The sequence below is a fragment of the Kryptolebias marmoratus genome, linkage group LG17 (assembly GCF_001649575.2).
Source record: "Kryptolebias marmoratus isolate JLee-2015 linkage group LG17, ASM164957v2, whole genome shotgun sequence".
Lineage (NCBI taxonomy): Eukaryota > Metazoa > Chordata > Actinopteri > Cyprinodontiformes > Rivulidae > Kryptolebias > Kryptolebias marmoratus.
Genome location: NC_051446.1, coordinates 756,104 through 781,333, shown reverse-complemented (window position 1 = coordinate 781,333; position 25,230 = coordinate 756,104). Strand labels below are relative to the sequence as shown.

Here is a 25,230-nt window from a genome sequence, read left to right as displayed (position 1 = left end):
AATAAATCCATCCATCCATTTTCTTTACCCGCTTCTCCATTCCAGGTCGCGGGGAGCTGGTGCCTATCCCCAGCAGTCACTGTGCGAGAGGCGGGGGACACCCTGGACAGGTCGCAAGTCCATCGCAGGGCCACATATAGACAAAGACAAACAAAAATTCACACTCTCTATATAATTAATAACATATTCAATTCAGTTCATTTATATAGTGCCAAGTCACAACAAAAGTTGTACAAAGACATTCAGACATTATAAGAAGCCAATTAGTAAAAGTTTTCTAAGGAAGCTAGCAGATTTCATTATCATATCACTTATCATAGTCTCCTATCCTGAGCAGCACATTGGCAACAGTGGAAAGGGAGAAGGAAAAAATGGAAAACTCTCGTCCATTTGTTGATGTGACCAGCTGAAGTCCACTGTAAATCCAATCACTGTGAATACAGCCAGTTATATGAAGAAGAAGTTACCTTATTTGTGGTCTCCATTAATTCAAAATGTCATTCTGAATATTCAGTGGAGAGGGATATGGTGAGCTGTAAGGAGGTGTAGTGGTCTGCACTGCCATCTCACAGCTAGAAATTCCACCTTCTGGAGCCTTTCTGTTTGGCATTTGCATGTTCTTTCCATGCATGTGTGTGAAGTTATTTTGGATACTCCAGTTTCCTCAATCAGTAAAGGGCAGAATGGTAAATGGACTGTATTTATATAGCACCTTTCTAGCCAACCAGGCTGCTCAAAGCACTTTACAACACAATCTGTGCTCTCATTTACCCATCCACACATATTCATACAGCACTCTACCACATCGCTACAAAGCTTATCTGAATAAATCATCTGTAAAGTCTAATCAGTGTTTAAACTCAATTCATACAACAATGGGGCACACATTGGAGGCAATGAAGAGTTCAGTGTTTTGCCCAGGGACACTTCAACATGTGACTACTGCCAGGAATCAAACCTCCAACTCTCTCATTGGAGAAAGACTGCTCTAACCACTGATCCACAGCCACCCCCAGAATGCTCCCTCTGGGTTGGAAATGAGTCTCTGACTCAAGTGGAAGAGTTAAATTATCTGAGAGTCTTGTTCACAAATGGTGGTAGGATGAAGAAGAAGATGAAGCAACAGATTGGGGACTTGTCTGTAGTAATGAGGGCATTGCTTCAGTCTTTTGTGGTGAAGAAGAAGCTGAGCCAAAAGACAAAGCTCTCAATTTACTGGTTCATCTACATACAGGTAGGTAGGTAGGTGGACTGATGGTTTTCTCCAAAAACATACATGTTAGGTTTACTGGTCATAACAAATTTACATTAGGTTTACATGGTTGTCTGTTTCATTTTTGGTCCGTAATGGACTGTTACCTGTCCAGAGTGTACCCCCTCCTCTTGCTAGCTGACTGCTGGAGATAGACCCCCCACCCCCCACCCCACCCCCAAACAAAACTGAATGTATTCAGTAATGAATGGATAAATAAATATTATACTGAATTGATTCAATTAACCTTTAACTAAAAGATGTTTAAACCTAATTAAGCTGTTGTTGTGTCTCAAAATATTCTCAGTCTGATCTCTTCACATTTACTAATTTGAAATTGGAGCATTTCTCTGCAAGTGACAAATTTGTTTTCTTTTTTCCCAACAGTATGTACTTTTTCTCCAAGTGTACAATTTGCTGAAAACAACAAAGTGGGTGCTGTTGTAGCAACAATCACCACCCAGGCTGGAGTGCAGCTGAATCTTTCCTCTGAAAACTCTGATGACCTCCCTTTTGGGCTAGAAGGAAACCACCTGATAGCTACAGTAGAGTTGGACTTTGAGACGGTCAGTACTAATAACATGTCTGGTGCCAAGCCAAGGTGACATATATATTTTTATATATGTCACATATATATATATATATATATATATATATGTGTGTGTGTGTGTGTGTGTGTGTGTATGTGTGTGTCTATTTATTTATTTATTTTGTCTTTTCAGATGGATTCTATGTTTGAAGTCAAATTCCTATGCACACTGGGCGACCGAAAAGTAAGATATAATTTTAAAACACAATGAATTACAATCATTGAATTTTTGTGTTTTCAAACTAGGATAGCGTGGGTAAGGATACTCTCAATTATGCAGTTGTAGAAGTTGGTGAAGACAGGGCTTGGCATCCCAAATTTCTTATGATGGTGATGGAAAATGCCTGTCACTGATTGTCCCTCAGTACCTGTCATTATAAGCTTCCCTAATTGCTTTCCGTAAAACATACTGGGATTTTCTTTTCTATTTTATCATTGGTGTTGCCTGAGGGGTATGCTACATGCAGATTTTTTTTTCCTTTTCTTATGTTTTTATTTATTTATTTTTTTATGTGTGTCAGTGAATTTTCCTTACACTGGTACCAAACATTATAGCAGAGTTTTTCCAGTTGAGCTGCATATTTTGATACATGTTTACCTCAGCCAAGAAGGTCAAGTTTTGCAATTGTTGTAGATGCCTGTGGAGGTTCCACAGGTAGGGGAAGAACTTCAGCGTTACCAATATGAAATTATAAATAAGACATGGAAAAATATTTAAAAAGTAATAAAAATAAAACCTGTGGCAAAATTATGTAATTAAAACTACATTTTCTTTGTTTGTTTGTTTGTTTCCAGGTTGACTACGAAATTTTAATAATTCTCGAGAATATAAATGATAACCACCCAAAGTTTGACCAGAAGTTGTATCCTGCCAGTATCAATGAGGTAGGAGACACTGATACCTAACTAAAAATACTCTCATAACAAAAAAAGGTTTATTATTAGCATGTATTATTTCATATTCTCAACTATCACCTGAACAGTTTCATTTTTTAAATCCAGATGTCCCCCGTTGGCGCAACTGTGGGTCGTTTTGCTGCCACAGACGCAGACCGAGATGTGCTCTACTACAGGCTGACAACTGAATCTGTATGACGTTTAGACTTTTTTTACTTTGTTTCTTTACTTTGATTGTACATACAATACATCCTCAGAATAATTTAGATCTCCATAACATGAGAAAAGTTATCTTGAAGCCAAATCCGATTAAATCTGTTTAACTGTCAGAGATGATTTCTTTTTTTTTTTTTGTATTTGTTCTCTTTAGAGTTATTTTAAGCTGAAGTTACCTACTAACCCAGAAATCCTTGTTAATGCACATCTTGACTATGAAAGAATCAGAGAGGTTGAACTGGTACTTGAAGCTCAAGTGAGTATTTTTTACTAATATCTTACAAATTGTTTTTACAAATTGTTTTTTGTCTTCTAAGAAGTTATAAATGAATTTCTCTGTTTTTGAACATTACCTGTCCCTCTCAAATACCATATTTTAGGACACAACATTCGGTTCATCCTCTGGAGAAGCATCATTTACTGCCACCTCAACCATACTGGTTTCCATCTTAGATGTTGATAACAGACCTCCATGGTATCAGCCTTGCAGAAAACATGAAGTGGGTGGAGCTGTGGTCTGCGAGAATGCTGGCTACACCGGCAGAGTTGATTTAAATGAACAAGAGGTGGGTCACTTCCAGAAAAGTAACAGTACTGATACTGGATCAACTTTTGATAAACATAGATAGAGGTGGAGGTAGATTTTTGGATTTTTACTTTGTCCAACTATGCCTGACTAAAGTGACTCTTTACAGTGAATGTTTAAATATAAATGTCAATTTTCATCACTTTTTTTGCTTATATAAAATATATGGGGAACAGAGTTTTTTCTCCCCTCTTCAGACAGGGGTGTTAACTTTGAAACCAGGACCGCTCTATGCCATTGACGGAGACTCTGGAATAAATGAGGCCATAACATATTCCTTCCTAACTGGTAGGGAGCTTCAAATGTTAGAACAGTTGGTCTCCCAGTTTGATATCACAGAAATAAGTTGCTGATTAATGGAAGGTGGAATCAGTTCTGTCTTTGTTTTTAGGAAATGGAACTGATCTGTTTGAGATCAACCCAAACACAGGAAACATCACAATGAAGAAGCCAGCTGACGTATTGGGGCCAATCAGTCTAACAGTCCTGGTAAAGTAAAAACGTTGGTGTGTGTAATTAAGAGGCAGTAAGAAAAAATGGACTGAAAGTTGTCTATAAAGGCTGCTGCTGATTGAGAAAACATTATCCAACATATCTAAAGAAGTTCAGCAATTTGGAGTGATGGTTTGAACCTGTGTCATGCATTAAACACTGTAAAGAGTAAAGACTTTACCATGGGTAAAAACCAAAGACACTATTAGGAGAAAGACTTAAAGAAGCCAGTTTTAGGAATAAAAACCTGCAAATATAAACAAAATTAGAGCTCCTTGTAGATTAAATGGAGCATGTCTACTGAAAATGAAATCTTGTTTTTGAGAAGACCATCCTGTCTACTTTCAGCTGTTCCCTTTAGGAGTCACTACAGCGGATCCACAGCCTCCATCCTCCCCAATCCCAGCATCCTCCTCTGTCACACTAGCCCTCTGCATATCCTCTTTCACTACATCCATGAACCATCTCTGCAGAGTTTCTTATCTCCTCCTTTCTGTCAGCTCCATATTCAATATCCTTTGTTCCATATATTCCTCCTTTGTGTGTCTCCAAAAACGCTCCTTTAGTCACAAATCATCTCCAATGCTCATCTCCATCCACTCCACCTTGCCTGCTCTCTCTTCTTTACTTCTATTGTGCTCTGATCTTTGCTTTTAATTGTTGACCCCAAATACCTAAACTCATTCATCTTTAATACCTCTACTCCTTGTAGCTTCACTGTTTCACCTGTCTCCTTCTCATTCACACTCATGGATTCTGTCTTGCTCCTACTAATTTTTATTCTTCTTTCCTCCAAAGCATCCCTCCACCTTTCCAGGATCTCTTCCACCTGCTCCCTACTCTCATAATGTTGTCTACAAACATCATAGTCCATGAGGACTCCTGCCTGATCTCATCTGTCAGTGCACCAGACAAACAACCATATACACATACATTTTTAAGGTCATTTTAGAATCACCAATTAACCTAACATGCATGTTTTTGAACTGTGGAAAATTGGAGTCCCCAGAGAAAACTTACACATAAATAAAGAAAACATGCAGCAGACTCCACATAGAACACACATCTGAAGTCAGCTCACATAAATGGAGTAGCTACAGCAGTTGTGAAGCTTGGAACACCACCTTTTTTAATAACAAATCTTTAAACTCAAATGGAAAAGAAGTCCTGTGACCTTTTGTCACTCTTAAAATTTTAAACAGTATATTTGTATATTTAAAGGGGACCTATTATACAAAATTCACTTTTTGCATGTTTTTGTACTTCCATTTGGGTATCTACTGCTTCTAGAAACAGTCCAAGCGCAACCGCTGCTTATTTGCATAAAAGTGACATATCCCTAAAACCACTCATTCTGAAATGAGCTCTAAACAGGCAGAACTGATCAGGTGAACTCTCAATATCTGAGAATGATTTTGTGTATTAAATGTAATAGGCATGTTTTGTATAGCCCACAGACCTATCATAACTTGTTCAAGGAAGCAGAATAGGTCCCCTTTAAATTTAGAGAAGTTTATTTTTTTTATTTTTTTTTCTGTATATTTGTAACTCTTTGTAGCAATAGAATAGGTTGTAACTCACTACTCCAAATTTATTTGTCCTAAAACAGAAAATCAATCAAACATATCTGATTATTTGATTAGTTTGAAGGGACAAATCAGAAACCAGTCTTTACTTTAAAAATCTGATCTCCCTTCTGACACAAACAAAAACTTTTTTTAGACTTTTTGTCTGATTTTTTTTTTCTCCACACACAGGCTGCTCAGAGGACAAATGCTTATCAGTTAGCTACAACCACTCTCACAATCAGTGTGCAGGTGAAGAGCTTGCATGTACCACAGTTCCAGAGGCCTCTGTACGAAGCTCTCATCACTTCAAAGGGCTCAATGGCAGTTGACTTAAAGAGCAGTCAGGCATTACAGATCCTGGCCACAGATGAAGACTACTCTTCTACTGGGGTAAAACTCTGACAAATTCTCTTTGACTGTGTGAGAAAAAATGTTTTGGGAAACAACATAAACAAATTTACATTTTAACAAAAAACATGTGACATCCATTTATAAAAATCGATAAAACAGAAACACATATACTGTCAAATCACAGGTTTACATGAACTGTAGAAAAAGACATATTCATAAACTTCTCTCTGTCTGACATTAAATCAGGCTAAATCTTTCCTGTTTAAAGTCAAAATTAAAGTTGTGAGTTAAAGTTCCCAAAATAATAATTGAAAAAAAAAATTATAACTGTTTTTTTAAAGTCACAAGTTTACATGCTAAGATTATTATGTATTTAAACAATTTGGGAAAGAACAAATGATGTCTTGGCTTTGGAAGCTCTGATAGGTGAGTTGACAACATTTGAATTAATTAGAGGCACATATGTAGATGCATTTTAAGGCACACTTTAACACACAGCTTCTTTGTTTGACATCATGGGAGAATCAAAAGAAATCAGCTAAGGTATCAACATGGGAACTGTTGACCTCAAAACTCTGGCTCATCCTTGGGTATAATTTCCAGATGCCTAAAGGTTAATCTCTTCAAACAATTATACACAAGTATAAACATCATGCTGACAGATATATAGTTTTTATGTTAAGTAAAATAACTAAAGTAGAGTTGAAGTTATTTACATTACATAAACATGTTCTGACCAGGGCACATTACCCTGCTTGTGAGTTCATTTGCGTTAAGTAAATAACCAATATGTAGCTTCAATACACTTTATGAGTTGTGTTTGATAATTCAGGAAGAGTTTTGAGAGTTTTCGGTGCTAATCTAATATCTGCTCAAACAGGGTTTAAATCCCCACATTACTTACTCAGTCGAAGACAGCAGTGTTTTTTCCATCATTGGTGGCTACTTGTTCCTGACTGAAGATGCCTCAGATGGCACATTATCCCTGAAAGTGAGTTATTTAAATTTTAAAATTATTTTTTGGGTAGTCATTTATTAGATACTTAATCCATTTTTAATTTACAGGTTTTGGCGAAAGACACATCCAATGACGAGACAGCTACAGCCCAACTCAGGGTAGAGTTGAAGCTGAGTAAGTTAAAACCTCTGACTGTTTTCTATTTGACTCAGTGTATATGGCATCATGCACAACACTGCATGACAAAAACATGTAAAAAATGTTCTCAAGGGAACAAAGCTTGTTCTTGGTTGCTCTCTGAACTGAAAGTTCCACTGACAGCTTTTGGTTTCAAATAAACCTAAGAACATGTGCATGAAGCAAACTCTTGCTTGCCATTTGGGTATACTTAGTTAAATTTACTTCAACAATGCCATGTGGTTGATCTGCTCTGTTGTCACAAACAACTACAGTTAACCTGAATGTAGCAGAGGAGCTTTTCAAATTCAAATTCAAAACTACTTTATTGATCCCAAAGGGAAATGAAATGTTGTTGTAACTCATGCTACTCAAGGTTATTCAAAGACTTGTTGCAGATTCTAATGGCTGTGGGCAGGAAGGCCCTCCTGTAGCGGTCTGCATTACAGCAAATTTGAAGAAGCCTCCGACTGAAGACACTCTTTTCATACTTTCTTGAGAAAACTGTTTGATTAGCACTGCTTAGCTAGATAGCATCAGTTTGTTAGTGTTCTTGGGGTAATTTTCTGCTTCATCAAGTTAGCAGTAGGAGCCACATTTTTGCGAAAGGATGAGGACAAATCTTTGGTTAGCATCCAGAGCGAAGCATGTAAAACAAATCTGCTTCAAAGTACGCTTTCCTCCCAGGTTCTTCCACCACCACTTTGCCCCTGAGCACTACAGATATTATGACCACGTCAGTAGGAGAATCTACCACCAACATCAAGACAACTGTGATCACAACCAACCCCTGTATGTCAACTGGAATCTCAACCACCAGCCACAGTGTAACAAGTGAGAACACCATCTCTACCACTAATCCCACTTCTCCCACTGAAGAAAGCTTTTCAAGATTCTTGATGGCTCACCCTGGTGGTCCTAATTAATTCAACACTGGCTAGCTGATAAAAAATTAGCAAAGCAGGATGAGAGGAATTGTAACTTGGGTAATGAAAAGTGCAACACCACTAAATTAAGGAACAAAAACACAATAGACTTCTGGAAGGATCACTCTGTTTAGGGTGAAATGGCAAACAAGCCCATAGATGAAGGAGTTTGGGTCTAATTTTGTGTTAAATGTATGTGCTACCATCTTGGACAAAAAGAGATTATGTTGACAAAACAGCCAAGCAACCACAGAGCATTGTTTTTGTCATGCAGTGGCAGTAGGTGAAACAAAAATTGTACTACCCATTTTCAACAAACCAGACTAAGGAAATACTCAAGCAATTTCTTTGCTAATCCATCAGAGTGGGATCTGATCTTCAACTTTGCCTGATGTCTTAGATTTACAGTGAAGCTCCTGTTGAGTATCTTAAAAAATGTCAGGTATCTAATGCCCCTTTTACACGAGCCCTAATTCAGAAGTCTGGCTCTACTCCGCTCTACTCTGCTCAGCTCTATAAAGAATGCATCGCGTTTACACCGGCCAGTTTGGTCGGCAGCAGAGGAACGCCTCCTTGTTTTGCTGGGGGGCGGGGCCGCGGCGTTGGGGGGTGCGCTACCGAAACTTGGCGCAAGTTGTGTAAAGAACGAAAGTGCTATGGACAACTTTGGCCCTGTGTTGTTGCAGTTATTTTAAACTTATGGGGATTCTCCTGAGACTTCAGGAAGAGAGGCGCAGTGGAAGAAATACTCTGGATGCCGCGATTGTTGCGCAGAGTAGGACAGCTGTTATCCGCCGGAGGCTTTACAACACCTTCAGCTGAGGGACAGACGGCATAAACGTTGCAGAGTAAGCTAACGCTGTTGTTTTTATTCTTACCATTTGCTCTTTATGCTTGCATCTGGTCACACCCACGACCAATGAGTGAACAGGAGCTAAGCTTGCTCCGCCCATGAAGCAGGGCCGACCCGGCTGGCCCTACTCCGATGCAGCGCCGACCTCGAAAAAATGCAGATGTAAACGCGCGCAAAACAAGCCGAGTAGAGTGAAGCCAAGACCTTTAGAGCCCGTGTGAAAGGGGCATAAGCAAAATCTATCCTTTGCTGTATTCACTATTCTGTTTTCACATACGATGGAAAATCCTTATGGTACAGTGTCTGCACAGCAGAATTTCACCTGGTGGCCCTGTTTCATTTGAGACCATCACCCACTCACCACCACAATACTTCTAACATTTTTTTATATTGTTCATGATTTATTATCACTCACTATCAATACAAAAATGCAACAATGTTCTGTCATGTTAACAACCACTGACCAGATTTAAATGAAAAGTAATCATTGGAGGTGCCTTTACAACTGATTAGCTTTTGCAGACAACCCAGATCAAAATTGCCACCATAGCTAATTGACCTTAGCAAGAACAAAAATGGCTATAATTCAATCAGTTTTACAATTATTGAGCTAAAATTTAATATGGTAGTAGTTTGGAGTCATCCACGATACATGCTTTGAGTGCCATCTGATTTCACCAGATCTTTTAATAACTGTTGTGATCAACTTTGTCTGGTTGTTAGCAAAATACAGTATCTCATGAACCACTAAATGGATTTTAATTAAACTTTCTGAAAGTAATCATTGGATACACATCTACAACTATCTATACTAAACTATCTATAAATTATTAGAGTCAACCCTGTCTGTCTGTTTGCAAAATATCTAGTGTGGATGAAATTTGATCCAGCCGAGACACAGGAAGCAGACAATAATAAATAAGCACTCATTTATCACTCTGTTATTCTGCTTACAACTAATGTAGAATAAACTTTGTGTTAATTTTTTATGTGACTAGTCAAATGCTCTTGCGGGGGGGGGCTGTGCTGGCTTGATTGCCCTAATTTGCTTAGTTTTCTTATGTCTTGGGCCAGCTATGTGTAAATGTAATCATAGACCATTGGGTTCCAACATTACCTTCAAGTATGGAATCTAAGACATGTTGGTTTGAGATCAAATAAAAAAAACACCAAGACACAAAGTGAGTAAAAAAGTCAAACACTCAAGGTTTATTATCACAGGAACTACTTTGTTTCAAAATAAAAATTTATTTAACATATTGATCATGAGGTGGCAGTTTAACAAAGTCACAATCACAAAATGAAAACACAAAACTCATTTAGGGTTGACTATCATTAATGACATCTGTGTATACTGACTTTTGTTCTTCTAGAGATCTCATCAGGTGGATTTGGAGGATCAGACATGGCAGCACTCGGCGCAACCTTGGGTGTTCTGTTGTTTGTTTCTCTTGTGGTCATTGGGCTGCTTGTTTATCGCATGCAGAAAGGGAAAGCAGACTGGAAGAAGATCCAAGAAGTGACTATGTTTCGAAGTTCTGTAAGTTCTAATGTTGTAAAAGTATTCACAGAAAGGGCACAACAAGGAGTGGAGAAACTTAAACCATCCAGACAACTTTGTTCATCTTCTCAGACCCCCTTCGTATTTAATGACAACCCTGTAATAATTTCCACATCCTACATTGCCTATCGGAACACGGATGGATTGCGGCAAATTTCAAAAACCCATGGTGAGGGTGCTCTCCTGTACCCTCACCATGTTCTATAGTCCTGCACTAGCACCACTCTCTTGAACCGGGTCAGAATGCAACTACAAGTATCATGTTTGCACTAGGTTGTTTCCATGACCTTGCCACAATAATTGTAGATTAGCTATAAAGCCATACTGGAGAGTGTGCTTCAAATTCTCAATGACCAAGCCACACTGACGCATGCCAGACCCAAGTCATGGACATGGTGGTGACTACTACTGCTGCAACCATGTTCCCTCATGCTCCACCTAGGATCTTGATATGCTGTCACCATACTGAATAATCTCCAGGACTTTACAATGGGAGATTTGCTCAAAAGCATTGTGGACATATTACACTGCATCATGTGTAATGAGGACCTCACTGAATTCTTGATACATGGCTTAAGACCTTATGAAGATCACCTATGTTTTGGCTGATCTTCTACATTACATCAAGGTTGTCATTCTGCGTGAAGGGTGTCTTAGTTTTTGATTGTCACATTGCTGTAGATTTTAGCTTCAAAAGAGTATCCTTTCATTTGGAATATTTTAAAGAAAAACGTTTCATTTTCACAGACAAAGTATAAAATCCTTTTTACATACCTGATTTTTGTTTTAGATGATTTTGAATTTGTAAAGACCCCGAGGGATTTTTTTTAGCATCAGCTGTATATTTTGATCTTTCACTACTGAAAATGTTCTTATCAAGTAATAACAGTCTATTGGAGAAGCTCTCTGGTGTAATAGAGAATGATAATAGCCATTGTTAGCTTTAAGGCTGTTTGCTCTATAAATTTATTAAAATTTACATTATATTTACAACAGAGTTGCTATAACTATAGCAGGGAATCTGTTAGATATATGTCAGAGCTTTGTAATTATTCACAAGATAGAATATAGCCAGTTGGAGGAATTTTGTTATCAAACAAAGAAATGCATTGGCTTTTATTAAACACTGAACTAGCAAGATTTTAGAATAAAGACTTGTTTATACCTCTCTTCCTTTGTCTCCTGGCACAGCTGGGTCAAAATTCAGGAGGTCAGAAGGAGGGAATTCAGTACACCAATGAGGCTTTCCAGAGAGATGACGATAGAGGCAGCATGGGCTCAGGTGGTCCAGATGAGGCAGATACTGGCAGATTCCCACCAAATACAGACTGGAACAACCCTTTTAAAGAGGTGCAGCAGAGGTCTTCAGCACCACTGCCCTCCCTACAGTCTGACGGCATCAGTGACAACGGCTCGGATAAGACTGATGACGAGAAAGATGTGAAACCCATCCTGACCAAGGAAAGGCGGGTTGAGGAGGGATACAAGTCCGTCTGGTTTAAGGAGGACATCGATCCCAATGCCAAGGAGGAGGTGGTTATCATCCCAGATAGCAGAGAAGAAGGAAGCAAGTATGAGGACAACGAACCATCATCAAGCAGCAAAGTTAGAAACGAAGATGACAGTTTCCAGAAGAAAGCTCCAAAGGTTGCCTTTGCTGACACAGATCTGGACAGTGGTCTCGGGGTGAAGATGGAAGATCCTGAAGAGGATTCAGCAAGTGACCATAATTTGAACATTGATCTGTAACACGAGCCAAAATACAGACATGTCGTAACAGAAACCACCCATACTAAAATAATAAAATCTGAAATCAATTTATTAGCAGCCAGGCCTGAACATTTAAGGCTCTTTGTCTATCAAGAACCAGAGAAAGCCTGAAAATACTCTGTGGAAGGATTTATAAAATAGTTTGAATCTGAATAATTTGATCTAAAAACATTGATTCTAAGTGTGAAAACTAAATTTCAGTCATGTAAATCTTTTATTATTTATGTAAACTTGTCACATGTAACTGTTGCATAATATCCTGATTATTGACAATCTTATATCATGCATCTAATTCAGAGGTTGCAATAATCCTTGTGTTTAAAAAAAGGGGAAGTAAATTAATTTAGGTTATTCCTTTATTTTTCTAAAACTCAATATTAGTTTTTGATATGCCAAAGCTTTGGCACTCAGAAGAGGAAACTGCTTATTACTTAGTTCCTGGTACATTGTTTAATTATTAACTTATGTTGTTTTTTTTAGTGCTGACAGATAATACATATTGAATAAACAAAAAGAAAATGCACTGAGGCTACTTTAGGGGATAAAACAGAAACAGAAATGTACTGATTATGATAAATAAAGCTTGCTTTCTACTAATAAAAACATAACAATTTAAAGCTGAACTGAAATCAAATGTAAAAAAATTGACATTTTATGTATGTTATTTAGTCAAACACATCCACACAACATTGCAGGGACCCATTTTTCTGACCTAAAAGTTAAATAAACAGTTTTTAGTGTTTTAGTCAATAATTTCAGAAGTGGGTGATTTGTAGGACAGAGTTGCCATCCTGGGTTCATGACAAGCGCTGTGGCCCTGCCGGCCAAGAACGCAGCTACTGTTCAGTTGTTTACTAGTGGAAATGGAAGAAGAAACCTTATTTCAACATGAAGAAATGCCAGAAGACTTTGCGGGAGTAATGGATATGCAACCATACCAGTATGAACCTGAATTGATGGCTGGATCTCCGTAATCAGCTGAAAACTCTTCAGATTCAGATTCTGATGATCACCAGGAATGTCATGGCTGACAAAACGACGTGCACACCGAGCTGGGAACATTGAATGGTGGGAATTGATTACCCCCAGATCATTGTCATGATATCAATACACGACACTGCAAATCAACATGAAGACGGCACAAGAAAACTAACATGAAGCTAACCCAATGCTAACTCTTAAATAATGTGACTGCGCTTCAGAGTAGCATTTAGGAACTCTCACACCAGAGTAAACTAATCAACAGCAGTTTCAGACTATGACATTTGTTTAATCACACATGAATTGTCTATATTTTTTCATCAATAACAAACTACTCTGAATCACAAACTGATCTGAGGCTGTCAGCCTGTAAGCAGCCCAGACCTTTTAATAACAGAGCACGTTTACATCACGTTTGAAGTAAAACTTCCTGTTTCTCGTCTCCTTCTCTGTGGAGAGGTCATCCTCTCCATTTGCCTTTCTTTTAAAAATAAAAACAGTTAGGACTGGTCCTGTTTTTTTGACCACAGTAACGACGGTCGAAGCAGTGCTTACGAACCAGAGTTCTGATAGTAATTCCCACATCGGAGCTTATGGATCCAAATTTGAGGAAGGTTTTTATCTTTCGGGTATGGGGTGCCATTTGTAAAAGTACACAGTCAAAAATTAACAGCAATATTTTGGTTTATTTAGCCTTTCATAAGAAAACAAAATCGTTTGTTTTTTTTCAAAGTCATATTTTCACCATGTTATTCATACATTCATGCATACAATGTTGTAGTTCCAAATTTAATATTTAATTTAGCTAATATACAAATTCCTTGCCAAAAATCGGAAGTGGACTATCAAAATAAAAGCCCAACCTCTATATACAACTCTTGCCAAACCGCCAAAAAACACCAGAAGTAAAAGAAGAAGAGGAGCTAATGCTGGCCAAACTGAATTGCTTCAGTTTTCTCTGACGTACCGTCTCTTATCATCGTTCTTTTCCTCTGGACATGTCAAACATGTTAGCAGAGAACATTTAACTTGCAAGTTAAATTTTTAGTTTGGAAATTAAATATTTAGCTCAAACATAAACATAGTGTGGAGCTAAATATTTAGCTTGGTAACTAAATATATAACTTGCAAGTTAGATATTTAGTTTGGAACTATGACATTTATAAATGTATGAATAACATTGTGAAATATATTGCTGTTAATTTTTGACTCTGTAACTTAACAAATGGCATCCCATATTCAGAAAGCCAAAAAATGAAACTCCAGTGGTATTTTCTGGCCGGTTCAAACAACGCACTGAACCACGTTGTACTGGTATTCATCCACTCACTGATGAATAGCTGAATGCTGTGAACCTCAGCTGCTCAGTGGGCAACACACATCGGGGGGGTCATGGAAAAAGCCGAAACACCCAAGTGATTTCTTCAATGGTATTTAAAAAAAAGCATATTAATTAAATTTTGTTGTTGCAAATTTTACAATAAGCATATTTCATGATTTTCTTTCAACTGATGTTGGCTTTAACACACTTTTCAGTTCAGCTTTAAGAGAAGGTGATAGATGATTACCTTGTCTAAAATAAGTCAAAGCAGTTAATTTAAACATCCCTTAAAAGTTGAACTGAACTCCTTATGTACTTTGGTTAAATATAAAAACATAATAAAGCTTATATTAACAATACCTTAAATCAAGAATAAGCTTACTCTAAAATTGTATTTTTCATTAATAAAAATGGTTATTAATATATTACTGGCTTCTCCAAGGTTTGACAAAGTAATAAAATGCCTTTACGGTTTCCTTACTTCAAAACATTTTTTTTAAAAATTACCAATTAGCTAATTTTCCCATCAGAACTCAACAACCTAATGTATAGTCACAGTACCATACCCGCAGCTATGTTGGTAATAAACAATATCAATAATGCCGTAGATAGGAAGCAACATTGTGCTGCCCTGTTTGTTGCTCTATCTAAAGCATTTGACTGTTGATCAGGAGCTGCTGTTGAACAGACTCAGTTATATTGGATAGTAATGGGGCGTTAGGGTGGTTTAAAGCTGTCTTTTAAATAGAACACAATGTGTTTCTGCAAATAGATATTGTTATGTTTGGAAGCCAGGACGAGGTAAAAAACGAGCACACAAAGAACTCCTCTTAACAGCTTTTATTCTAAAACGGCTCAGCAGCACAGCAACAACAGATATCCTTCGCCCATCTTATCTCTTCTTCTTCTTCACTCCTTCACACTCAGTATCATTCACAAACGCCACCTAGTGGTGAACACAACATTCCCCCCTTATTTGAAAAGATTACATGTATCCATTTAAAGTTCACATAGCCTGTGTTTTGTGCGAACAATACCCTGATGTGTGTCATGTGCTAGATGAACGACAGCAGGTCGCAGAGCAACAGGAACAATATAGCGATGTTGGGAGAGAGGGGTCAAAAAGAGCCAGAACAGGACTGTTCAGTAGGAGTTCTTTTAGTTCCTTAAAGCTTTGATTAGCCCCTTAAGTCCAGATGAAACCAGAGTCAGCAGTTTCTCTCAGTACAGCCCGCATTGGTTCCACTACTGTAGCAAAATTGGGAAGGAATTTACTGTACCAAGAAATTAAACTGAGGAAGGAGCGCAGAGATGACAGATCATGTGGTGGTGGGGCATCACGGATAGCTGCACTAAGATCTGTATCAGGAAGGATGTCATCTTTGGAGATGATGTGGCCTAGAAATCTGAGGCTGGATTGTCTGAATGTACATTTTTGCATGATGAGCATCAGACCTGCATCTGTAAGACACTGGAGCACAGCACGCAGGCGTCTATCATGTTCCTGTAGAAGATCCTGCAACAATCACATCATCCAAATAATTGAGTACACCAGGTAGACCTTGAAGCACAGTTTCCATCATCTTTTGGAATGCTGATGGAGCAGAGACCAACCCATAGGGGACACGGCAGTATCGGAAAAGTCTGTTGTGCGTGATAAAAGCTGTGCGGTCCCGACTGTTCTCATGTAGTAGAAGTTGGTGGTATGCAGATGCCAGATCTATGGTGGAAAACACAGAAGCACCTCTGAGCTCACTTAAAAGCTCATCCATGTGTGGCAAGGGGTGACTGTCGGCCACAATAGCTTTATTAGGTTCTCTTAAGTCAATACATAATCTTGGTCTGCCTTCTTTTCTTGTTGTGACCACAATAGGAGAAATCCAGGGAGAAGCATCAATGTGTTCGATAATGCCCTCCCTCAGAAGCAGGTCCAGTTCCTCTGACACTGCCTCTCGTACTGCAAATGGAAGACATCAAAGTTTTTACTGAACTGGGACTGCATCTTCACATACTTTGACTTTATGCACAAACCCAGCAACACAGCCAATAGAAGTAGAATCTGTCTTTGTTAGCAACACAGGTGAAGCAGAGGAAGCATGTTCAGGGGGTGGGCATGGATTGGATCATGGCTAAATGTCCATTTCAGAGCTTTAATTATGTCCATTCCCAGTAATGCAGATCCTCCTTGCACCACGTACAAAGAAGCAGGAGCAGTGTTGTTGTCAAGGGTAACCATTGCTTCCAAATATCCTATTACAGGAATGTCCTCTTTTAAGTAAGTGACTAGTTTCACATGAGGTGCAGTTAAATGGCTCTTAGGAAAGTGTGTTTTGTACAGTGTATCTGGTATGATAAAAACTGATGATTCTGTATCAACCAGTAGTTCACAGTCAGTAGATTCCCCTGAAGCAGCATTAATATGCACTTTGCAAAGCAGTCTACCAGTAATATTAGCTTCTTTTGCAGTCATCATGAGCACAACCACTTCAGGCATTACTTCCCTAACTTGTTAAGCTGAAAACACATGAAGATTAAAACTGATGTGAATGTAAACAGAACTAAACTGATGTTGTTTTCCAAAAGTCACTCCTAGAATAAAGATAACATTGGTATTTCTACCCCAGGAAAAGAGATTCTATGAAAAGAACAAATATTTGGGTATTTGGCTGGATAATTGCTTTCTTTTTTTTTCAAAGAGCATATAGAGCATTTAGTTAAAAAGCTGATGATTAGACTTTTAATATTAAAATAGGGCCTGTATGAAGTATCAGTCAGAAAAAAATTGTTTAAACTACATTTTTAAAGGTTCTTGACTATAGTGACAATATCATACTGCTTCCTCTGCTTTGCTGTTTACATTCTGAGTATCACAGTTCTCTACATTTCATAGCAAATTCATTGTAAAGAAAACATGTAATTCATGGCTTTGGCCTGCTTTAAGTTAAGAGCATTGGTATATTTTTATGTACAAAGCTACACTGGATAAATTCCCTTCTTATTTATGTCATTTTTTTAATACTGTCAAAGACCTGTTTTATGTTGGCTTCTTTTCTAGAGTTCCTGGGATTTTTCTGATCTTGGTAGAACAATGTTCTCTTATTTTGCACTTTGAAATAAACTTTAGACCAAACTAAAGCTTAATGCTTTAATCTCTTTGGGAAAGATCGGAGCTCTGATAGTCTTCTGTAACTTAAGAGTGCAACTGCTATTCTTAAACTGGAGTTTGTACTTGTTTTATGTTGATTCTGACTTGTATTATTTTCTTTGTTTTGTTAATAATTGTAATTTTTAGGATGTAACTTTGTATCTTTGTAATGGTGTGTCATCTCGACAAGGACTCCCTTGAAAAAGACGAGTTAATCTTAAGTGACTTCCTTGATAAAGAACTGTTAAATAAATGCATTTAACTTCCTGGTTAAATAAATACATTTAAAGAATATTTTCTTGACACATGCCGACACACACAAAAACACAAACATTGTAAGCAGTACCTATGTCTAACTGTAACTTGAACTCAGTTCCCAACTTAGACATGTAATTCGTAAACACAGAGATGCAATGTGGAAGCTGAAGCCAAAATGGGATGGACTCCCCCTTGTGGTTGACTGCAGTGTCAAATTTATTTATATAGCAAATTTAAAAACAACTGCCATTGGCCAAAGCGCTGCACACAAAATAAAAAAATAGTAAAAAGATACTACTAAATACAAGAGGCCAAAATAACAAACAAAAATAAATTGAATAATAAATAAATAAAATAACCATGATCGTGTGTGTGTGTGTCTGTGGGAGTTGATGGGACTTATTGCCCTACATCCCAGTTGCACAAACTCTGGCTTCTAAAAATACATGACAGCTACCATAAACCACTGTCCATCTTTTTTATGTTGATGGTCCTGACAAGGTAGGTAATTATGCATCAAAATGTTCTTGAACGTCAACAAAAAACAGGTGTATACACACACACACACCTTTTCAGCTGAAACCAGAGTGAACGATGCCAACATCCAACAGGGTAAAGTAATGTGGGATAAAAGAAAAAAAAACTTCACGTTGTGCTTGGAATACAAATTTTACTTAAATACCAAAAAACACCATCACATTTTTACAGCAGACATAAAATCATTTCAAAAACTTTACACCTTTATTAATGACACTATTTTATAAAACCCTTAGTTTTTAAGACAAAACCACTGCACAGAGAAGTATTCACAGCGATTTTTCCTTGGGTATTCATTTACAGAACCACAGGCAATTGTGAAGACTAATCACAAGAGAGTTTAGTCAAGCAAAGACATGTTTTGTTGTTGTTTTTAATCCCCTTGTGGAGATACAAGGTTTTTGCCCAATAGGTTATAACAATTAGATTAAAACAAATAATAATTCTAAAAACATTTGGCAACAAAGACAGCTGATCACACCAAAGACGAAAGGATTAAAAAAAAAATCATTTACAGTTTCAAAGTAAGTTTGGCTTTCTTTTTAACTAGTAACTACTAGTGTAACTCTTTACATTATAATCTACTTGGCTACAAGAACAATGTGTGCTGCCTAAAACAAGAGAAACCTTCACAAATAGTGCAAATTGTGGTGTGTGTAAAATCAATAAAATCACAGGAATATGTAAAAAGAAAAGTGAGCATACTGTTATAAGTACAAGTGAACAAGAAGCACAGGTAAAGCAATGAGCAGCTCTACTGTTAAAGCACTGTCAAAGCTGTATGGAAGACTGGCTAACGAATAATGTTTATCAGCATCAAGTTTAAGAAACTTGACAATGTCACAAAAATACTAATAATCAGGCTAACTCTGTAAGACTATTCGACACTATGATGTAAATTAGGCTAGATTATTGTAAAAAACATAACTCTGAGCTTGATCTGAAACAAATAAAGCAAACAACAACATTCTCTGAAAAAGTAGGATATCCTGATAGTGACAATGAGGAAATAAAAGCAAAACTATTGATTACAAATTAACACTTGAAATTTTTATTTTATATCCCCCAACTTCATTAAATTTAAAAAAAACAGCATGAAAAGGGATTTTTTTTTGCTTTATAACTTACTTATTAAAGCAAAATAACAATGTAAACAGATTAGAAAACTCAAGATAAATAATTTGCTATTTTCTTTGTTTTGCTTTATCAGGTCATGTTTGATTGACAAGCAGAAAAAGGCAGAGCTAAGCTTGACAAAATGCTAAAGTTTGAACCAAAGTTTGTATTTGTTCTAGTTTTGTTGCTTTAGTTTTGTGGCACACTAAATAAAACTACAGAGAAAGCTGATATTGTCATAAATTAGGTTTTACAGCCTGTTTTAGAAACTTTCTGAATAAAAATACACAAAAGATGAGGTTAACTTTGTAAATGACTTAAATGTCACAGATAAATTGTTGGTTAACATTTAAAAAGAGTACAAATAGGTATAGATACACTAATATTAATGTACTGTAAGGCTTAGTTTTAATACAACACAGAACTGTATAATAATGTTTTTACAATTCCCTGAAGACAATAATGTAATATGAGTTTTCAACATATCTTACTGAAAGTGCACAATAAATGTTGGAAAGAAAACCTTTCTTCTATTTTTTTAATTACTAATTATTTAGTGTTTATTTTAAGCAGGGATCATGAAAAAAAGAACAGAATAGCTCTACCCTGTTTTTATTCCACAATCATCTCAATTTATGGGAAGTAATGTAATATGTGTGATGGACACGTTTCATTTTTATGACTTTTCCTTCCTTCCTTGTTTACTGGGAAAACACTGTCACCTTATTCGACCTGTAACATCCATACAACCTTTGGACACGAGGAGTGAAACATTTTACACAAAAACAACTCTTTTGTCTTACCCAGTGCGAGCTAGAGCCAAGTGTGGTTTTAAATGTCATAGGACTTGATAAGAGATTGAATGTTGTGCTTGATTAAAATGTAACATTTTAATAAGTTTTTTTTCTTTTTTCTTTTAGTGGACCTGATTCAGTGGTTAAATGACCTCTTCATGTTCTACAGAAGCCTGTTAATCAAATCAGGTGTGTTGGAGTAGGGAAACAAGGAAAACATGCAGGATAGTGGCCCTCGGGGACCAGGGTTGCCTACCCCTGGACTAAACAATAACATGTCTGTTGACACGACTGGAAACCATTAACACCAACAGGTAACCTAAGGGCTGTACTACAAACCAAGATTAATGGCTTAGTTGGCTATGTTGAGCTAGAAGTGAGAGTTTTATTCATAAAGAAAAACCTCTTTAAATCCAACTAGATCTCCATGGTAACAGGCTGCTCTGAAGCAGACGATGTGTTCAGTATCAGTTTAAAGTTTTTTTAAGAAGCTCCACTTGTTCAATTCTTTTTGTCTCTTAGACATCCTTGGGCAAACTAACATTTATATGTCTTCATAGTTATGTTGTAACATTTTAAATAATAGCCAGATTGTCAAATTACACAAAACTAAAAATTCCACCGGCAATTAACCACATTTAGGTGCGTATCAAATGTTGATATTTTAATCTCCAACTTTAACAGCAATACCTTTATGCAAGGTCAAATTTTCAATTCAACTTTTTATCTATTGGCCAATGGACTGTAATCTTAACTGAAGCCGTCCCATTTGATCAGAACATTTTTGTTTTTAAAAACTTGCATAATTCTCAGCACAAGATGTGAGAAATGCACATAGAAACGTTAAAAAATCGAAGTGCTAAACAAGAGCTAGTTTGAACTTAATCATCTACAAAACACTTTTCTGCATCATTCCTGTCTTGTTGTAATTGTAGAAACACATTTTTCCTGTCAGGATTTTAGCATTGTTCACTTTCCATTGATGCAACCTGCTGTTCTTTATCTTAGGATGAGATGAGCTTCTTTTTTTTCCCATTAACTTTATTTGTTTGATTGAAGGATTCTGACAGGAAAGATTAACACAAATGTGCTTAGAAACTAAAGCAGAAAGTCTGGATTAAAAAGGTAATGTCAGAACCACAATTGTAGTACCTGCTATCCTTGGTGGAGTTATAGGTTTTATCAAGCTAAGCTACAAAAAAAGTCCAGCTTTGATGAGCTCGTTTCACAGTCCACCCCTCAAATTAGCCACTGACTTTAAAGTGTTGGCACATGCGCAACTCACATTAGGAGCCTAAATTATTCATCTAAGAACTTTAGTAACTATTTTGGTACAAAAAACAACTGGTAAACTTAAAACACTGATGTAAAAAATTGATATTACAAGCAGACATGACTCTGCTGACTAATAAAATGGACTAGACTGAAGGGGCTCCTTTAGTTGAGCTGCCACTCTGAAACTTGAATCTTCTGGGTCTATATGGAGCCTAGACTTAACTCAGTCTCTTAAAAGCAGAGATGGTGAGGGGCTGGTGCCCAGTGAAAGTCAGCTGTATTATATTTAAGGCACTTCCACATTGTCTTAACTTTTAGCAACTTTTCTTTCAATCTTTTTATAAGTTTTGAGACTGCTTATGTAGCAACTGATAGATCTGCCACTAATAACTGCTTTTAATTTCAAAAGAAAAAGAAAAACTATTTCAAACACACGTTTTAACTGTTTATACAAAGGGATCGAGTACCTTCAGTTTTTAATACAAAATTAAACTGACTGTATAAATAAACACGGTTTTCTTTTTAATGCAATATGTCACCGGACTGCAACAAATAGTGAACAGCTGGAGTGAGGGAGTTTCTAAAATGTCTCAACATTCACAGTGGTTCTCAGTTTCTTCATGAGACTCACATGGCTTCGCTCTCAAGTTGTTGAATTTTTTAACATATTTGAAAAAATTGGGAGACAAATTTTCTCTCAAAATAGCATCCTTGCAGGTGTCTTTAACCCATTCCAGTTTAGTTTTTGTAAATCTAGAGCACTGGAGCTTTTGTCAATGTGTGTGCAAACTCATGGAAAGTTTTGACTCAAATTTTGCCAGGTCGTTGTGCAAATCTGTCGTTCGCTGTTATTCTAAGTGAAAATTTGCATATTTTATTTGTTTTATTTATTTTCTAACTGCTGCAGCCCAGTGAGATACTGGTTTAAATTATACTTCCATTTGTTTCTAATATACAAACTCCTGCTTATATTTAAACTAATGCTCAGACATGATGTACAGTAATCTCCGTTTTGTGGTGACATCTAAACATTAATATGTAACATGAATATGCACGCTCTGTAGCCAATGGACAACATTTAAATTCAGGGAACTTTTTGGATTTCTGCTGCACCTCATTTACAGCCCTACTATCACTGGCTCAGTACAAAAAGCAAATCTTAAATCTACCACTGGCTGATGAAAAGTTAGATTTATTTAAGATTTAAATTTTTTTTTTTTGAATAAAAAAAAAAACTTATAGAAAAAAAGGTTTCTCTTGGATATCTCTTGTATAGATATCTGTTTGCTTTTTTGGGTAAATGTTTTCAGGAACTGACAATGAAACTGTTTAAAAAATATGTTTACAATTGTCTGATTCTAGCAAGTTAACGATTGAGTTAGATTATCTCTTTTAAAATTAATCTGTGACATCTTGCCACTGAATTGTTTGATTTTAGGAAGAAAAATAAGAGCAGACCAGCAGCTCAAAGTGAAGATAGCAACTGTTTGAAGAAGTGGAAAACTGAAAAAGATCATTTTTTTGCATTAAGGCTATCATCTTATGAAGGCATGTAAGGCTGATGTAAAACCAGCACATACTTACTTGGCCACAATGTACCATGTTGTTTCCAGAATGCTACAAAAGCAACATCTGCATAGTGGCACAAAAGCCCAGACAACAATCCCCACTCCTCATCAGTGATGGAAATGACAGGCTTAGCCACATTAGTTCAGTGATGTAAACTATGGAAAACAGCCCATGTGTAGTAAACACTGCATCCTTATTAGTATGCATCATGGGACTTCACATACTGTTCATGATTCGGGGTGTGTAGCTTTAGCCATATCAACAACCTTAGTGTACTGAGAGAAGATGGCGTCGAATGCCTCATCTCTGTGCATCATTGCACCAAAAATCATCGGCTGCAAAAGAACAGAGAAGAACGATCTTATTATTATTAAAAAACTATCTTGCGATTACAACTTGAGTCAGATGTGTGTGTAAGATATGGACAAATTTATTGATACCTTTTTGTTACAGAAAGAAAAACCAACAAAGATCACTGATATAACTTGAAACTGACAAAAGTAATAATAAAAAATATATAACAACACTCAACTAATAAAAACAAGACATTGCTTTTAAATTTAGGTCAAGAGAAATATACTGAACAAAACAATACTTGTTTTTGCTCCCATTTTTCATGATCTGAACTCAAAGATCTAAGACATTTCTATCTACACAGTACTTTTTCTCTCAAATTGGTGTAAATCTGTGTTAGTGAGCACTTCCTTGCTGAGATAATTCATCCACCTCACAGGTGTGTCATATCAAGAGGCTGATTAGACAGCATGATTATTGTACAGATGTGCCTTAGGCTGGCCATTATTGTGTTGTATGTGAACTCATAGCCTGAAGGTCATTTATTTGTTTTCTATATCTACAGTTCTGAAAAATTGGGGGTTGGGTGAAATGTTGGATGAAATGTTAAAAACACACAATCCAATGATTGCAAACCTCAAACCCATATTTTACTCACAATGGAACATAGTAAACTGATTTTTTGGTTGAAGAACATGACTCTGAAATTGTTCCACTACTTTTAGATGCAGTTTTTCAGAACGGTGAACTTCTGCCCATCTTTACTTTTCAGAGAGTCATCTTCCCAAAAAGCCAAAAAAAGGGTTAAAAACTAAAACAGCTGGACTTCTATTCTGTAGTTGAAGATGTTTTGCTTCTCATTCGAGGAGCATTATCAATTCAAAGCATTTAAGTAATTTACAAAGGTCTTAATGACCTTTGTCAACTGACCTATTTAGTTGCAAAATGTTCCTCCACCTGTTACTTATGTGCACCACTTACTCTTACAGCCTTTTATTGCCCCAGACCCAACTTTGAGATGTGTTTCTGCCATAAAATTGGTTAATATATAATAACGTTATTTTTAAAAAATAAATTTTCTTAGTTTAAACATACTTATTTCTGAGTTATGGAACAATGTTTTAACAGTTTTAGACTATTTAAAATTTTATGTAGAATCCACAAATACACATATACACAACACTTAAGTTAACTTGTTCTGATAATAGGGAAATTTTCCACCACAACAAAGATTATTTTAGTTACCTAAACTTACTTTTGTATTTGCATTTGATCATTGACATTCACTGAGTGCTTACCTTCTGGGTAGTCGGTGTTGCTACAGAGATACCCATCCCTGACCCAGGTAGCACTGACAAAACTTTGTACTGTAAGGAATAATAGAAAAAAATATATATATAACTTACAGGAGTGTAATATAAACAAAATAAACAGCTGACATGTAACAAGAGCTTTGTGCATTGCCACTACAATGGAGAGGTTATTTATTTTTGTTTTATTTTTTTTCTCTTTTGCTCCTGTCTTACATTACCCTGGTCCTGTTGTCATTAAACTTGAATTGTGTGCAGTAATGGTTAATTAAAAAAAAAAAATTGTAATATCCATCCATCCATCCATTCTCTTCCGCTTATCCGAGGTCGGGTCGCGGGGGTAGCAGCCTAAGCAGGGAGACCCAGACTTCCCTCTCCCCAGCCACTTGGGCCAGCTCCTCCGGGGGAATCCCAAGGCGAGAAACATAGTCCCT

At 36.8% G+C, this 25,230-nt stretch overlaps 2 protein-coding genes across 8 annotated transcripts in view; one reads left to right on the top strand and one right to left on the bottom strand.

Annotated features, from left to right (window-relative positions):
- cdhr5b (cadherin-related family member 5b) overlaps nt 1-12,793 on the top strand; it is a 15,543-nt gene extending 2,750 nt beyond the window's left edge. Inside the window, exons 2-15 of one of the 2 annotated variants that reach the window (XM_017439513.3) lie at nt 1,640-1,818; nt 1,975-2,025; nt 2,637-2,726; nt 2,844-2,930; nt 3,109-3,210; nt 3,335-3,520; nt 3,738-3,828; nt 3,932-4,029; nt 5,790-5,990; nt 6,832-6,942; nt 7,017-7,083; nt 7,774-7,920; nt 10,239-10,405; nt 11,618-12,793. In XM_017439513.3, the coding sequence (XP_017295002.1) occupies nt 1,640-1,818; nt 1,975-2,025; nt 2,637-2,726; nt 2,844-2,930; nt 3,109-3,210; nt 3,335-3,520; nt 3,738-3,828; nt 3,932-4,029; nt 5,790-5,990; nt 6,832-6,942; nt 7,017-7,083; nt 7,774-7,920; nt 10,239-10,405; nt 11,618-12,175 (2,135 nt within the window). In that variant the 3' untranslated portion in view covers nt 12,176-12,793. The remainder of the gene's footprint in view (nt 1-1,639; nt 1,819-1,974; nt 2,026-2,636; nt 2,727-2,843; nt 2,931-3,108; nt 3,211-3,334; nt 3,521-3,737; nt 3,829-3,931; nt 4,030-5,789; nt 5,991-6,831; nt 6,943-7,016; nt 7,084-7,773; nt 7,921-10,238; nt 10,406-11,617) is intronic. The other variant, XM_017439514.3, reaches the window with a different exon arrangement.
- LOC108249877 (GRAM domain-containing protein 4) overlaps nt 1-25,230 on the bottom strand; it is an 81,775-nt gene that overhangs the window by 8,075 nt on the left and 48,470 nt on the right. For 2 of the 6 annotated variants that reach the window (XR_005234283.1, XM_037980679.1), the window contains exon 18: nt 24,785-24,853. Coding sequence is in view for 4 of the 6 variants with exons in the window: in XM_037980679.1 (XP_037836607.1) it covers nt 24,785-24,853 (69 nt within the window). In the remaining 2 variants the exon portion in view is untranslated. Of the gene's footprint in view, nt 1-12,920; nt 13,249-15,323; nt 23,528-24,784; nt 24,854-25,230 lie in introns of those variants that run through there. The other 4 variants (XR_005234284.1, XM_037980680.1, XM_017439515.3 and 1 more) reach the window with 4 other exon arrangements.